The following is a 14108-nucleotide window of genomic DNA, read 5'->3' as shown; positions in this document are numbered from 1 at the left end:
TCCTATAAACTTCCAAATAAACAACACCAGCATTATGTAATGACGCAGAAAAATACAGCTACCGTTCACTTCAATTTCTAAATTATAAAAAAAAACCTTTGAGGTCTATAAAACCCAAAAAAAAAAAAAAAAAAAGAGGAAAAGAAAAAAAGCAAGAAGACAGAACCTTTGTCAGGAGTTATTACTAAGGAGAGTGTGATGAGAGGAGGCGTATTTTTTTTCTTTTGGTGGGGACTTTTAAAACGGGGGGTCTGGTCGGAGAGAAGAGTAAGCAGCAGCCGACAAGATGAGCACGAGAATGGCCAAGACGATGCGCTTGAACCCAAGAGCTCCTGCATCTAATCTTCTCACACTGCTTGCGTCTGACCCTCTCATCCTCTCTCCCTGTTTCATCATTTGGTTCAATCACACGAAAAAAAAGTATAAACAGACCGAGAAATCCTTGAAAGAAACGAGCGCCCCAATCTTTCGGAATATATACGAATACTTGAAACCCACTATGCATATACCTCTGAACTGGTAGCTGATGTGACCGTATCTCGTGATCTGCTTCCTCTGTCGTGAGACACTGCAGAACTCTGGTCAGGTTTTTGTGGGAAACCATCCCTTTTACCGGCCTGTCTCAAATTCGCCACCAGCACACTATTCTCTACTGACAATGTAGATATCTGCAAACGACGGTAAATAACCTAAGAATGACAGGAAACCCGAAAGCACAACGCGTCCTAATTATCGATCAGGATTCAAGAAACAGGAATGTTCTTATACCTGCCGATGAATCCGTTCTCGTTCGACGGCCAGCTGCATGACCAAGTTTCTCATTATCTTGTTACGAACACCGATATCTTTAGCAGTTTGCGTTTTTACTTCTTCCGCCTGGTGTAAAGACTGCTCTAGTTCTTTCAATCTGCCTCTCAAAAATTTTACTTCCTCATTGAGCTCTGTGTTATAATCGGAAACTACGATCAGCTTATCTTTCGCACTGTCAGCCCGGTTTTCCGCCCTCAGAACTTTCAATTTCAGGTCCTCTATTACATTCCCCATATCAGACACAGTAGCAATCAACAAGTTCTGCTTCTCTTGACTTGCTTCAACAGCTGCCATTGCATGTTCTAGCTGAATATCCGAATCTCTTAACCGTTTCTCTACTGATTCCAGCTTCTCCACAGTCAAACCCTTAGCTTTGAAAAGCTCCAACTCGTCACTAAGCTCCTTATCACTTTCATTTAGCTGTTTAGACTTGGATTCAGCATCCACAATTCTGGCTTCAGCTTTGGTTAGTTTTTCTTTCAGTTCCTCGACGTTACATTCCAGATCCCTTCTATCCTGCTGTTGACTTCCACAAACGGAATCTTTTGCTTGGAGCTCATATTCTTTCAGCTGTTCCTCTAGAGAGCTGATTGTTTCCCGTAACGTCATATTCTCGGATTCAAACAGAACCAGTTTGTCCTCAGCTTCTCTCAAACTTTCCTTTAACCCTTCTGCTTGTGCCATGAGGAAGTCATGGACTCTCGTGTTGCTGCTATCAAGCTTTTGCAGGACACTTTCTTTCGCTTCCAGCCGTTCCTTTGAATCCATTAGCTCAGATTTCAAGTTGTCTTCCCGCTTAAAAGAGCCGCTTAGATTGAACTGAAGAATCTGCAGTTTTCCAGATAGCTCTTTTGAAGTTCCCTTAAAGACTTCGGCAGCATTATCTGCCTCAAACCACCTCAAATAAGCCTCTTGGGCTTCTTCTTCCATGTAGAAAACATCCTGCTCAGAAGAGTATAGCTTCATTCTCAGTTCTTTTTCTGTTTGTCTTGATTCAGTTAATTTCTTCTCGAGTTCCATCTCTTTGGCCAGAGATTTCTCCAGCATCCTCAAAAAGTTTCTTTGCTGGTCAGCAGTCTGCATCTTAATCTTAAAGCTCATATCACCAAACTCGCCGTCATGTTGAAATTCTCCGGCTTGACCTCCAGCCCCTGGCAAGACAAACTAACATATTCAGAAATGACATCTAAACGTAATCTACCAGACATATTTATTAAGACATACTCGTAAAACAAAGCCAGTTTTTCCTTTAAAGCATGAGGGCCGCCTTAAACTGGTCACCAAACCATAACAAGGTAAATGGAGTTTCATTGGTTCAATTAGGTTTCTCACTTACAAGCTCCAACTCCGTTCATACCAGACGATATCCTCTGAAAATTAGCAGATTGTATCTTCATTTCCAAAACTTGATTCAATGACTCGCGTGAAGCTTGTTCAGCATCACGCAACTTCTCCAACATCTCCGAGAAGGCTTCCTCCACGTCTTGAAATGGAGATATCATGTCACTAGCACCTTGGATTTCTGTCTGGAGATGCTTGATAAGGTTTTCAAGCTCGTTCACCTCTGAATCACAGATTGCCGACAAGAGATCAAACTCCATAGCCTTCTCAGCAGAATCAATTCCCGAGGGTACCTTCTCAGAAGCGAATGATTCGAAGTCGCTTTCCCTCGCGCCCAAGTGCATCGTGAGAACACTTAGATTCACCAACTTCTCTGAACAGCACGCTAAATCCAATTCCACCCTCGTCAGAATTCTGCCCGCCCTGAACAATTCTTGGTTCATCACTTCTTCGAGATGGCTAGTTTTAGTTGAGCTGAGCTCAGGAACAAGGCTTCCGACATCGTCATCGACGGAAACCGTTCTTTCGTGTGTGATATCCATTTCCTATCTTATAAACTCCTAATGGCTACTTATCCAGGTCCAAGTAGGTAAGGGAGGGAAGAAACCCCACATGAAAATAAACTGCAAAAGACAGGAACAGATACATCATTCTATCAGACAATGAATGATATAGATCAACGGCAAAGAAGTATAACAATTCGATTAATCGTGTATAGAATTTGATTGTTTGATCTTCAAAGACGATCCATAAAATCCCATTTTTAAGCTAAATCACAAGGAGAAGATTTCTTCCACTTATTAACTAATACAACAATGAACCCTTGCACATCTCCCATATTTCTTAGTTCAAAAAAAAAAAAATTACCACGACATATAAGAACAATGATTATATTCTCAAAATGCTTTTCTGATCTGCATTTCCTCCGTCATCACCTAACTCACCCCGATCATAAATTCACATGAATCATGGAAAAAAAAAATCTCTAATCGATATTCGTTCTCAAGCTTCTTACAGAAAAAGGCATCATGCTACGATTAGTAAGACGAAATCAAAGATACGCAACGTGGGTTTCGTCGAAACGTAAAACGAACAAATCATTAGACTCAAACCTCGGAAAACTGACCCCTCGCGTCATTTTCCATCGCTTTCCCAGTCAAAAGCCCAAACGGAAAACAGTCGACAAACACACACACACACACGACATGAAAAACGAAGCATAGAAACTAATCAGTGACATACCTTCACCGACTTCTCTGAGGGATTCCAATGAAGAAGAAAACCATGGAAGGAAGGAGAATTTGCCTTTTTTGATCTGATGGACACCTGGAAATGTCGCAACGCAAGCGAACGAAATAGGTGCAAAACAAAACTGTAAAATTAAATTCCTATCGGGTCGGGTCGGGTCAGGTCGAAATTTCAATTTACCGAGTTGGTTAATTGGATGATGATGGGCTGAGATCTTGTGAACATGGGCCTTAATGGCCCAAATATATGGATATCGGCCTTAGGTTTCCCCGAGCTGGGTTAATTTATTTTTTTTCCCAATTATACAAAATTTACAAATATAAAAATTCGAAATTTATTCTTTTGGATGCATATTGTTTTAATATATATATATCAATGAATCTCTATACACACACAATTTTACTGCCTTGTCTTTATCCCTACATCCAAAGCATATAATAATTCATATTTATCAATCAATCATCATGATTATATATATATAGAGAGTGTGAGAGTGAGAGATGAAACATTTAGAGCCACGAATTCAGAAGATTGATTATCATAATTTAAATGATTAATCATCGGTGGCATCTAAACTATTTAAAAATTAGTAATGGGGACGTCTAATATAGATTCCTTGAGTATTCTATGCTTCTTCTTTTTTTTTTAATTAGCGATATTAATTTAAAAAAAATTATAATGTTTTAAAAATTGTTAAGAAAAGAATCTTCTGATGTTTCGGAAATAGTTTAAAATTGAGGTCAATATATTAATTCTTTCTATTAATTTTTGGAGAAAATATTAGATAGATATATACATACCAAATACAAATTGTGTAACACCTATTGACATAGAATTTTATATATTATATAAATAAAATCATAACCAAATTGTCCTTTATTGAAATGACACGTCGGTACGGTGGGTCTAATCAGACGCCACTCGTATTTCTTTGAGAATGTGATGACGAATTTTCCTTTAATTTATTTTAAATCCCTCAACAATCACCTAATTTTAATAAACATAGAAATTTCTTAACGTGTTCTTAGAAATAATAAATTGTAAATTGATTTGCATCCACATCTTGTCTTGGCTTTACAGTTGCAATTCATATATTGTTGACAAAAATTATTATTGGTAATTTGTCCATCTCCAATTACTAAAAAAGCTAAAAACTACTCAATTTTGTTGATATCTTCAAATTTTTTTTGGTAAACAATATCTTCAATTTAATATCAAAACTCATAAACTCTTATCTTAACATCAATAACTGTAATTCATTTTAATATCTATTGATCATAAAATAACATATATATATATATATATGTGTGGTTTAATTAATTATAACGAATCAAATTATTTTAATAAATTTTAAGATACTAAAATATAAAATTTTAAAAATACACCATTGGATGCTCAATTTGAATTGATTTGTTACTGTTGTAGATTTTTTTATAAAAATTTATTGACAATAATGCATCAACAGGATATCTGTTTTTATTGCTGCAGTTGGCAATTGGCAGACGCCACACCTTTTCTTGTTCGGACTCCAAATCGTGAGGCCCTGATTCGTCTCACAGCTTTCATTTTGTGAACCTAACATCGCCCTCCCGCTCGTATCCGAAACCGAAATCGAAATCGAAATCGAAATCGTGAAGAGTCTCCCTTCTATCTTTGGTGCATAGCTAAATTCTAGGGTTTATATCCGTCTGACAAATCCCCCTTGTGTGGATCCCGTGTTTTCTTTCTGTTTCTGGGTGCAATCTATTAGATGAAAATCCAGGGAAAGATCATCTGGGTTTAAGAAAATTTTCCATCTTACGTACTGGGTCTGTGTCAAATTGAAGCCTCTCTGATCTTCGTCCTGTATATACTTCTGCAAGAAAAGGTCAGTCGATTCAAAGCTCAATATCTGTACTTTTTTTTATCGAAATTTCTCTGATTCTGCTTGATGCTGAGACAAGATCTTCGAATCTCATAGAATCTTAATCTCCATTATTCAAGTCAAGTCTATCAAATTATTTTAATATTTGCTGATTCATACCTGCATTTCGTGTTCAATGATTGGAGGAGGAATCCGTCTTTGCATGGCAACTAATTTTTCATATTTTTAATATTCAGCTTGCGTCTTGCATCACTCGCCTATTCGTTGAAATCATCAAACACCGTCTCGGAGAAATTCTCGGGTCATTACAAGATGACGATCGTAGATGTTCCGAAGAGGTGCAGCTCCTCCGATGATGCTACCGCTCCGTTGTTACCGAAATCCAGAGACGACGAAGGTAGTTTCGATGAATTCAATGGAGCATCGTTCAGTGGTGCAGTTTTCAATCTCTCCACGACCATCATCGGTGCCGGTATCATGGCTTTGCCAGCCACGATGAAGATCCTCGGCCTTGTTCTTGGTATTGCAATGATCGTTTTTATGGCCTTCTTGACCGATGCATCCATCGAGTTCTTGCTTAGGTTCAGTAAGGCCGGGAAGAAACGATCTTACGGCGGTTTAATGGGCGATTCTTTTGGAAAGTGTGGAAGGGTTTTGTTGCAAGTCGCTGTTCTAGTCAACAACATCGGGGTGTTGATCGTTTACATGATCATCATTGGTATGATCTTCTTCTCGTGCTTGTTCTGTACAGAAATGTCCATTTCTTGGTATTTCTCTGTAGATAGTTTGCGTTGGGATTATCAATGTGAGGATAGGGCATTGAGCTTGTATATATTTGTGAAAAAACATAACTTTTTCTTTTGGTTGTTTTTCTTTGAAGGCGATGTGCTTGCCGGGAAGACATCTGATGGAATCCACCATGCCGGTGTTCTTGAAGGATGGTTCGGGGACCGTTGGTGGAACAGCAGAACTTCTGTGCTTGTCATTACAACAATTTTAGTATTCGCTCCATTGGCATGTTTCAAACGGATTGGTTAGTATTTTGTTTCTCCATGTATATATTATGCCGTGAATGTGTAAACTGGACTATGATTCTTGTTTATAGCAATGGCTCTCGATCTTTGTTTAGTAGATAGAACCAACAGTATCTCCAAACATATATTTCAGACAAACCCGGTACCATGCACATACTCTTTAAAGTAGAAACATGACCTGGATTGCTGAAACGTGAATGACCGGTATACATGGTTCATACTCCATGCATTTGTATTCTAATCGAGAATCTGACATGTTCGCGTTATAATTATGCTTGGTTTGCAGATTCTTTGAGATTTACATCGGCCTTGTCAGTTGCTCTGGCAGTTGTTTTTCTCGTCATAACAGCAGGAACGATTGTTTGGTTTAGATAATAACTGGCTTTTATATTGTCCTCTTGTCTCTTTTTCTTTTGTCGCCTGATAATAATATATAAAATAATTTAAAACGACAATGATTGGAATTTTTAAGGGAAAAAACATAATAGTAATTAATGATGCGGACAATCATTCAACAATGACAAATGATGTGATGCTAAATACTAAACAATAAAAGGTTAAAGGGGTTGGCTAATAATTTCATAGTTTAATTAATTAATGATTGTTCTATGTGTAATATAGAAAGTAGAAATGTCTTTTTAATTAAAAAAAAAAGTACTACAATTGTTGCCGAAATGAATTAACACCTCGTTTTATTATATTAGATTTTGTGAACTTTAGATGAGATAGAACTTTTCATATTTCAATTCTTTTATTGTTTTTCATCAAAATTTCTTTTTAAAGAAGTTCAATTATTGGATTCAATTTATTGATTTTCTTCATCTAAACCAGCTAATTAAAATATTTATACCTTCTCACCTTTTCAATTAAATTATTTTTATTTCCCATATGGCATTGAATCTTGCATATGAAACAATGTGCTTCCTTGAATAACAATTTTACATATTTCTAGAAAACTTAAACGTTACCCTTCGGAAGCAGGAATAGCTGTCATGAAATTGATCAGTGGTGGTGTCATGATGCCGAGGTTGCTGCCAGATGTCACCGACTTAGCTTCGTTCTGGAATCTCTTCACTGTTGTACCCGTTCTTGTCACTGCATATATTTGCCATTATAACGGTATGGGAACTGTTGTTTGTTTAACTAATTGCTTTCATGTAGCATTATGTGAAAGAAGAAGCCTTAGCTTTTTGACTAAAGAAAGAATGTTAAATACTAATTGAGACAGTCAATTAAGGTATAACCTAAGGTCCTAAACCTGACGCTTTTGGGTTATTATATTTGACGTTTGGAGATTCTGCATGATCCTCAGACATTGAATGTGTCATGTTTTGACTGAATTAGCAAATTCTGCATGATCCTAATAGATTGAATGTGTCAATTGTTTTGACTAAAACAAAAACTTGGAAAGTTTTGATCCCAAATTTCTTTATCTACTTTTTTTGCAGTTCACAGCATACAGAACGAGCTTGAAGACTCGTCTCGGATAAGACCCGTGGTCCGATCAGCCCTTACGCTATGCTCTTCCGTTTACATAATGACTAGCCTTTTCGGGTTCCTCTTATTTGGTGACGACACTCTCGACGATGTCCTTGCCAACTTCGACACCGATCTCGGGATCCCCTTTGGTTCTGTCCTGAACGATGCTGTCCGAGTCAGCTATGCAGCTCATCTCATGCTCGTGTTCCCGATCGTCTTTTACCCTTTGCGGCTGAACATTGATGGGCTCGTTTTCCCGAGTGCGCCTTCGTTATCTTCCTCCAATGTCAGGTTTGGTTGCATCACCGCAAGTCTCATCACTGTAATCTTCTTGGGGGCAAACTTCATCCCCAGCATATGGGATGCCTTCCAATTCACCGGAGCTACTGCTGCTGTCTGTCTCGGTTTCATATTCCCTGCCGCAGTTACTCTGAAGTAAGTCCCTGCCGCTTATTCTTTATCGGAAATCTGCTTATAATATCCGAGTAGCTTTTAGATGTTTTTATCCTCCGGGGAAGAGGGCTTAATCGATTTGGATCGGAATAATCGAACGTAAAGTCAAAGTAGAAGGTCATTTATAGGAGAATGAAGACAATAAAAAATATGCCCTTGTTCATGAGCATCTAGACAGTGGTAAATTTAGCTACCACTGTCTGAAAATTTCAGCATCTGAACGTTTATAAACCGCGCTTTTATGCTCTTTTAACCGATATTCGGACTCTGTTATGTTCCTACAGGGACCGTCACAACAGAGCGACGAGGAGGGACAAGATCCTAGCCTTGTTCATGGTCGTCATCGCAGTGTTGTCCAACTCCATCGCCATTTACAGCGACGCATATGCTTTGATAAAGAAGAACGGTTCTTCGCCTCGAGAATGATCGATCGTTTCGACTGAGGTTTTCGATCTTTTATCGGGACGAGGAAGGAATTCCGGTTATGGGTGTTGATGGAAATGTGGAAAGAGCGCACAGGCAGAGAGGAGGGGATGTTAGTATAAATAATAGTTTGCTGGTTGTTTTTGTCTGTATGAATTGTTGATGACAAAAATACACTTTCAATGTATTAAGACTGTCTGGTCATATGAAAGATAATAATCATATGATGATGTGCTTGTAAACTCTGTAAAAGATTAGTGTGTGGTATGTTAACCGGAATATATTCGGTCCGGTTTATTTCGGTTCATTCATGTGATTTTGGATACCCAATTTTGGAAAACGGTGCAGAGAAATCGCTGTACCAAGATTGATCTATCAATTTGTAATTGAACCGAACTTGATTTTAAAATGGATGATTCTTATTTCTCTAAAATCAAAAAATTTGAAATCGAATTGAATGGAAAAAACCGATTGTTTTTTAAAAAATTAATATTTTTATAAAAGAAATAAAGTAATTGAAATGACACCAATATTAAATCCGTTTATATGGGCCTGGCCCAAGTTTCATGGCCCGTGATTAAATAACAAAAAGAAAAAAACAAATAAGTGGAAAATTCAAGTAAATAAATAAAACTTCGTTGTGTCCCCTCTCCGGCAGATCCTTTCCGTCTGAATCATCTTCCGCAACCATGACGACATCCATGGGTCCTCCTCCGCCGCTGCGAAACCCTAAAAATGCTCCGGAGCCTGATCCCTTTTCCCAGAAAGAAGATTCTTCATCGGCCTCTATGGATCCTCCGCCTCCTAAAATCCCTAACCCTTCTAATTCCGAGGCAACGATGGAACAACCGGGAAATCAGGAAGCAGCCACCGATGATTCTATCGCTATAGACGAGAAAAAGTCGGTTATTGTTCAGGCTGTGAAGCAGTTCTCTGTTCCGTACTCTATCCCGGAGTGGAGTGGCCCCCCACGCCATCAATTTCAGCTTGAAGTCCTCAAGGAAGGTTCCATTGTCGGAAAATTTGACGTGTAAGCTCTCAGGAATCGTTCTTTTTTTTTTTGTACGTTTTAGTTATTTGGTCGCAGTAAGGTTGAATGAAGCGGATGAAAATGTAAAAAGCCGGAAACTTTTGTGAATTTGTTAACTGATTAGTTTAGATTCATTTTTGGGAATTAAATTTGAAGAATAACGGGTCTTATTCTTGCACGTTTTCATTTGACATTTGGTTCTTTACAGGAATGAGAAAGGAGCTTACATGTTTGGACGTGCAGATATCTGTGATTTTGTTCTTGAGCACCCCACCATTTCCCGGTTTCATGCGGGTTAGCGTTTTATGGTTTGTATCAGATTTCTTAATGTGTTGAAATTAGGTTAATGTCATCTTTAATGTTTTTGTTTTGCTTCAACAGTTATTCAGTACAAGAGAGGTGGAGATGCCTACTTATTTGATCTTGGTAGCGTTCATGGAACTTTTGTTAACAAGAATCAGGTATTGTGTTCGCATCTGAATATGTTCGTACTTGTGCTCTTGTTTTGATAGACCGCCATTGTTAAGATTGTTTTGTAATGGTGTGTTTGTGATTAATACAGGTGGACAAAAGGGTTTATGTGGACTTGCACGTCGGTGATGTTATTCGCTTTGGCGGGTGTGTTGTTGGTGTATTTGTCAAGATTCCTTGTGATATGTTGCTTTTATTTGATTCGATTTGATTTTTCTGAGCTTATGCTTTTATTTCTTGTGTAGTTCAACTCGGCTGTACATTTTCCAAGGACCATTTGAGTTAATGCCACCGGTAAGATCTAATTTCATTATCTTCTGATGACAATTTAGTTCCTGGTCTACAACTTTTTGTGGCCATTAGATGTCCTTAGGGTTGGTAGGGAATTGATCTTTCCATTGATTTTCCCTGGTTGAGCTCCAAGTTCCAAGCTTTCTGAATATCAGAAGAGAGTAATTTCGTATCTTTCCATGTATCACCAAAGTCTATCTCTTGGAAAATAACCCCTAATGTCAATTATTGGCTTGAACAATTCTGTCCTATTCCCTCTGTCAATGTAATTTCATATTCTTTCCATGTATCACCAACTTTTTGTTTTCTCAGGTTTAGATATGCTTCTCATAAGATTAGTATGAGAAATAAAATAACCGAGAAATCCTGGATTGTGTATTGCTCCGATTTGCTTTCGTGCTCTGCCCTCTTAGCGTCCAAATTCCAATCCATTTTTCCTAGTCACTGTGTCCATTCTAATTTCCCTTTTGCATTTTATTCCAGGAAAAAGACTTGAAGCTGATCAGAGAAGCGAAGTTCAAACAGCAGATGTATGATCGAGATGCTTCACTTCGTCGTGCAAGAGAACATGCATCCATGGCTGATGGTATCTCATGGGGCATGGGAGAGGATGCCATTGAAGAAGAAGAGGTTGCCTTTCAATTCGTTCATGGAGTTTATTGTTATCTGTTTAAGTTGTGAAACTTATAGCATCACTATTGCCAGGATTTGTGAATCAGTCAGTTGACCGACCCTTTTTCTTGGCATATAACTTATCTTTGGATGTTCAGGAGGATGTTGATGAAATTACTTGGCAAACATACAAAGGACAGCTTACACAGAAGCAGGAAAAGACAAAGGAGAAAGTTGTGAAGCGAATGGAGAAGGTAAGTTAATTTGTTGGTTCTATTATTTCGTTTTAAATGCCAGATCCAATCATATGATTCTTTGAGGCTTGTTAAATGACCTTCACATTTATATTTTGTTCTCTTATTCTCCTCATCTCTCATGGTCCAGTATCCTGTTTAGTTAATAAAGTATGGGTCTCCTTTCTATTTTTAGTAGCTCAAGCAGGTATATATTCTCGGCGAATCATCGCTATATAAGATGTTTTGCTTTAATGCAGATTTCCCACATGAAGAAGGAGATAGCTGCTATTCGGGCTAAAGATATCGCTCAGGGTGGATTGACGCAAGGACAACAAACACAGATCGCCAGGAATGAGCAGAGAATAGCTCAGGTAAGTAATCTTTCATCTCTATCTGAAGTGACAATCAATCCTGTACATCGTAGGTTCTTATTATCTTTCGCAAAATTCTATTCGACGGGCCCTACTCCATTTCGTCCTTGGCCTTTGATTGATCTGATTGATTTGCTATATCTTTAAAATGTTTGATAGCTTCTGGAAGAACTTGAAAACTTGGAGGAGACCTTGAATGACAGCATCCGGGAAAGTCTAGGTGCGAAAAGCGGGAAGAAAACCCATGGTAAGAAGAAAGGGACTCTAGAAGATGATGAAAACTTGTCAAGGTAATCTTTTTTATGTATCCTATTTTTTTTCCCTTGTGCCTCAGACAGATAGATGTTTTCAAGGCTCGACCTGTAAATTTGCATCTCTATGTACAGTGATAGAGCTTGTGTCTGGTTTGATATGTTCTAGTACTCACACATGATGGTTATTGTTCATCAGTGATGAAGATGAATTCTATGATCGGACAAAGAAGAAACCATCAGCACAGAAAGGCAGCGAAGGCCAGACTGTTGAAACTGTAGATTCTCTTCTTGATAAGAGAGATAATGTTATGAAAGCAATAGAAGAGAAGAAGGAACTTATTGTGGTGGAGAAAAATCGGATGGAGAAGGAGAAGACAGTTTCAGAGGCTGAACCCGGAGACTCGCTTGATGCCTACATGACTGGGCTTTCCTCACAGCTTGTTCAAGATACAACTGTTCGGCTTCAGCAAGAGCTATCTACTCTTCAATCAGAATTGGATAGGATCTTGTTCCTTTTAAAGATTGCTGACCCAACCGGAGAAGCAGTTAAGAAAAGGGACTTGAAGCCACAAGAACCAAAACCAAACAAATCTGAGAAGCCTATGAGAACTTCTCCTACAGAACAGAAGAACAGCGTTCCTACAAAACCAGTTGATGTCTCTGAGGATAAAGAAGAAGAGGTTGCTAATGTTTTAGTAGACTCTAAGAGTAAGCTTGACGTGGAGAAAAAGATAGAAGGTGAAACAGCCGAAGGTAAAACTGCTATGTATATCCCGAGGAAACACCAATGGCTCGGTGCAGTCCTTGACAGAGAAGCAAAGGAAGAGATCAAACATGAAATCGAAACTGTTAGCACAGATGGTGGAGGTGATGAGTTTGTTGACTATAAAGATCGAAACAAGATATTACCTGATGCTGAGGACAGGACTACGATGGGTTCGGGGGTTGAAAATACTGCAACGGGATTGATAATTAGGAAACGAAAGCAAGAAAACAAGGATGAAGAAGATGTGAAATCAGAGGAGAAGCAAGCGGAGCTCATGGCACAGGATGCTATTGCACTCTTACTGAAACATTCTGGAGGATATCAAGTGGAAGAAGATGAAACAGCGAACAGAAGTGAAGAAAAACAAGGAGGTCGCCGTGGTAAAAAGAAGAAGAAGGAGAAGAAGGAGAATAAAGTACTCGGACCCGAGAAACCTACGTTCCTCGATGACAACACCAGTTATGATTCATGGGTTCCGCCCGAAGGTAAGCAACATTTCAACACACTTCAAAATCCGTATTTTTTCCCATTATAGCACAATTGACAACACGGTATGCGATTCTGAACTATTTCGATGAAACTTGAATGTGCAGGACAATCCGGTGATGGGCGTACCTCTCTGAATGATCGGTTCGGATACTGATCACCTATGTTAAGAAGCTTTGGCAATGGCAACCACAGTTACAGAAGATCTACAGTTTAAAAATCACTTGTGGTTCTGAGTGGAAGGCATCAAATCTGCAGGAAAGTTGGAAAAAAAAAACGTTGTGGTTGCAGCCTAGCTCTGTGCCCGTGATATCTAAGAATGTGTCAAATGCTTCATCTCTCATCTGTTACTCGGAATATTCCTCGTCATACGGCTCTGAAACTGATTCTGGGACTGGCCGTATGAGCAGTTCCATCCCATACTAACTTTTTCACCTTATGTTTTTCATAGTAGCGTTCGAGAAGAACATGGAGGAAGGTTTAGTTTGGGATCCTTGGAAAAGTGTATGACTTTACGAAAAAAATATGTAAAAAGAGAACACCCAAAAAAAGGAGATTGATCCAAATTACATAAACGTGTTCTTGATTAGTGTGTTTTTTGTTTGGAGAGTTCTTCAGGCTTTCATCTACTTGGCAGTAGCAGTTGGCTTGAAACAATCGATATTGCATAACCCTACCGATCTAAACATCCCACCAAACCTGTCACAGGAAAAAAGATCAAACGCCCTGAAATAAATTCCAGATTTCAATTCAAAAGAATTCACCAGATGGGTTTGCTTTCCTCTGTTCAAAAACACTAACTTTGGCTCAAGACAAGAACATAAAGCTCGATAATGACCGTTACCTGTCGATGCTATTCCTTGCCTTCTCCGGCTGCTGCTGCTGCTGCTGCTGCTGTTCCGTAGGATTACCCGTTTTCTCGCCCCGGTCTACGCTCTT

General features: G+C 38.7%; 4 protein-coding genes across 6 annotated transcripts in view; 2 read left to right on the top strand and 2 right to left on the bottom strand.

Moving 5' to 3' along the window:
* Positions 1-9: 9 nt before the first annotated feature.
* LOC104805537 (WPP domain-interacting tail-anchored protein 1-like) lies at positions 10-3480 on the bottom strand. 3 transcript variants are annotated; one of them, XM_010530140.1, is made up of 5 exons: positions 3394-3480; positions 2147-2774; positions 769-1961; positions 510-668; positions 10-384 (listed from the first exon to the last, which is right to left on the bottom strand). In XM_010530140.1, exons 2-5 carry the CDS (start codon positions 2691-2693, stop codon positions 238-240), a joined length of 2046 nt encoding a protein of 681 aa, XP_010528442.1. In that variant the 5' UTR covers positions 2694-2774; positions 3394-3480; the 3' UTR covers positions 10-237. The 3 variants fall into 3 exon arrangements, with proteins under 3 accessions (XP_010528442.1, XP_010528444.1, XP_010528443.1); XM_010530142.1 differs by having other exon boundaries at positions 2168-2774; XM_010530141.2 differs by lacking the exon at positions 3394-3480 and adding an exon at positions 3264-3357.
* Positions 3481-4879: 1399 nt separating this feature from the next.
* LOC104805536 (probable sodium-coupled neutral amino acid transporter 6) lies at positions 4880-8959 on the top strand. The gene is made up of 7 exons (XM_010530139.1): positions 4880-5266; positions 5500-5981; positions 6144-6296; positions 6584-6649; positions 7279-7416; positions 7746-8211; positions 8514-8959. The coding sequence occupies exons 2-7, from the start codon at positions 5576-5578 to the stop codon at positions 8653-8655; spliced, it is 1371 nt and encodes a 456-aa protein (XP_010528441.1). The 5' UTR covers positions 4880-5266; positions 5500-5575; the 3' UTR covers positions 8656-8959.
* A 333-nt stretch (positions 8960-9292) lies between these two features.
* Positions 9293-13763, top strand: LOC104805534 (kanadaptin). Its single transcript, XM_010530136.2, has 11 exons — positions 9293-9682; positions 9891-9976; positions 10064-10143; positions 10245-10300; positions 10399-10447; positions 10928-11074; positions 11215-11310; positions 11550-11663; positions 11823-11953; positions 12114-13168; positions 13277-13763. The coding sequence occupies exons 1-11, from the start codon at positions 9342-9344 to the stop codon at positions 13324-13326; spliced, it is 2205 nt and encodes a 734-aa protein (XP_010528438.1). The 5' UTR covers positions 9293-9341; the 3' UTR covers positions 13327-13763.
* The window catches only part of LOC104805535 (protein ABHD17C), a 3239-nt gene continuing 2826 nt past the window's right edge, over positions 13696-14108 (bottom strand). Inside the window, exons 7-8 of the mRNA XM_010530138.1 lie at positions 14014-14108; positions 13696-13868 (exon numbers count right to left, since the gene is read on the bottom strand). Coding sequence (XP_010528440.1) covers positions 13796-13868; positions 14014-14108 — 168 coding nt within the window. The 3' untranslated portion in view covers positions 13696-13795. The remainder of the gene's footprint in view (positions 13869-14013) is intronic.

The sequence above is a fragment of the Tarenaya hassleriana genome, unplaced genomic scaffold (genome assembly GCF_000463585.1).
Source record: "Tarenaya hassleriana unplaced genomic scaffold, ASM46358v1 Cleome11, whole genome shotgun sequence".
In the NCBI taxonomy this organism is placed as follows: domain Eukaryota; kingdom Viridiplantae; phylum Streptophyta; class Magnoliopsida; order Brassicales; family Cleomaceae; genus Tarenaya; species Tarenaya hassleriana.
This window is presented reverse-complemented; position numbering and strand designations above follow the sequence as displayed.

Bases quoted from the DNA above. Each gene is read 5' to 3' on its own strand.
- LOC104805537 (XM_010530140.1), bottom strand. From the start codon at position 2,693: ATGGATATCACACACGAAAGAACGGTTTCCGTCGATGACGATGTCGGA. The intron at 669-768 runs GTATAAGAACAT...CGTCGTTTGCAG, and splicing joins GAGAACGGATTCATCGGCAG to ATATCTACATTGTCAGTAGA. The intron at 385-509 runs GTATATGCATAG...ATGATGAAACAG, and splicing joins CATCAGCTACCAGTTCAGAG to GGAGAGAGGATGAGAGGGTC.
- LOC104805536 (XM_010530139.1), top strand. From the start codon at position 5,576: ATGACGATCGTAGATGTTCCGAAGAGGTGCAGCTCCTCCGATGATGCT. The intron at 6,297-6,583 runs GTTAGTATTTTG...CTTGGTTTGCAG, and splicing joins GGCATGTTTCAAACGGATTG to ATTCTTTGAGATTTACATCG. The intron at 6,650-7,278 runs GAACGATTGTTT...CTTCGGAAGCAG, and splicing joins TTTTCTCGTCATAACAGCAG to GAATAGCTGTCATGAAATTG.
- LOC104805534 (XM_010530136.2), top strand. From the start codon at position 9,342: ATGACGACATCCATGGGTCCTCCTCCGCCGCTGCGAAACCCTAAAAAT. The intron at 11,075-11,214 runs GTTGCCTTTCAA...TTGGATGTTCAG, and splicing joins ATGCCATTGAAGAAGAAGAG to GAGGATGTTGATGAAATTAC. The intron at 13,169-13,276 runs GTAAGCAACATT...TTGAATGTGCAG, and splicing joins TTCATGGGTTCCGCCCGAAG to GACAATCCGGTGATGGGCGT.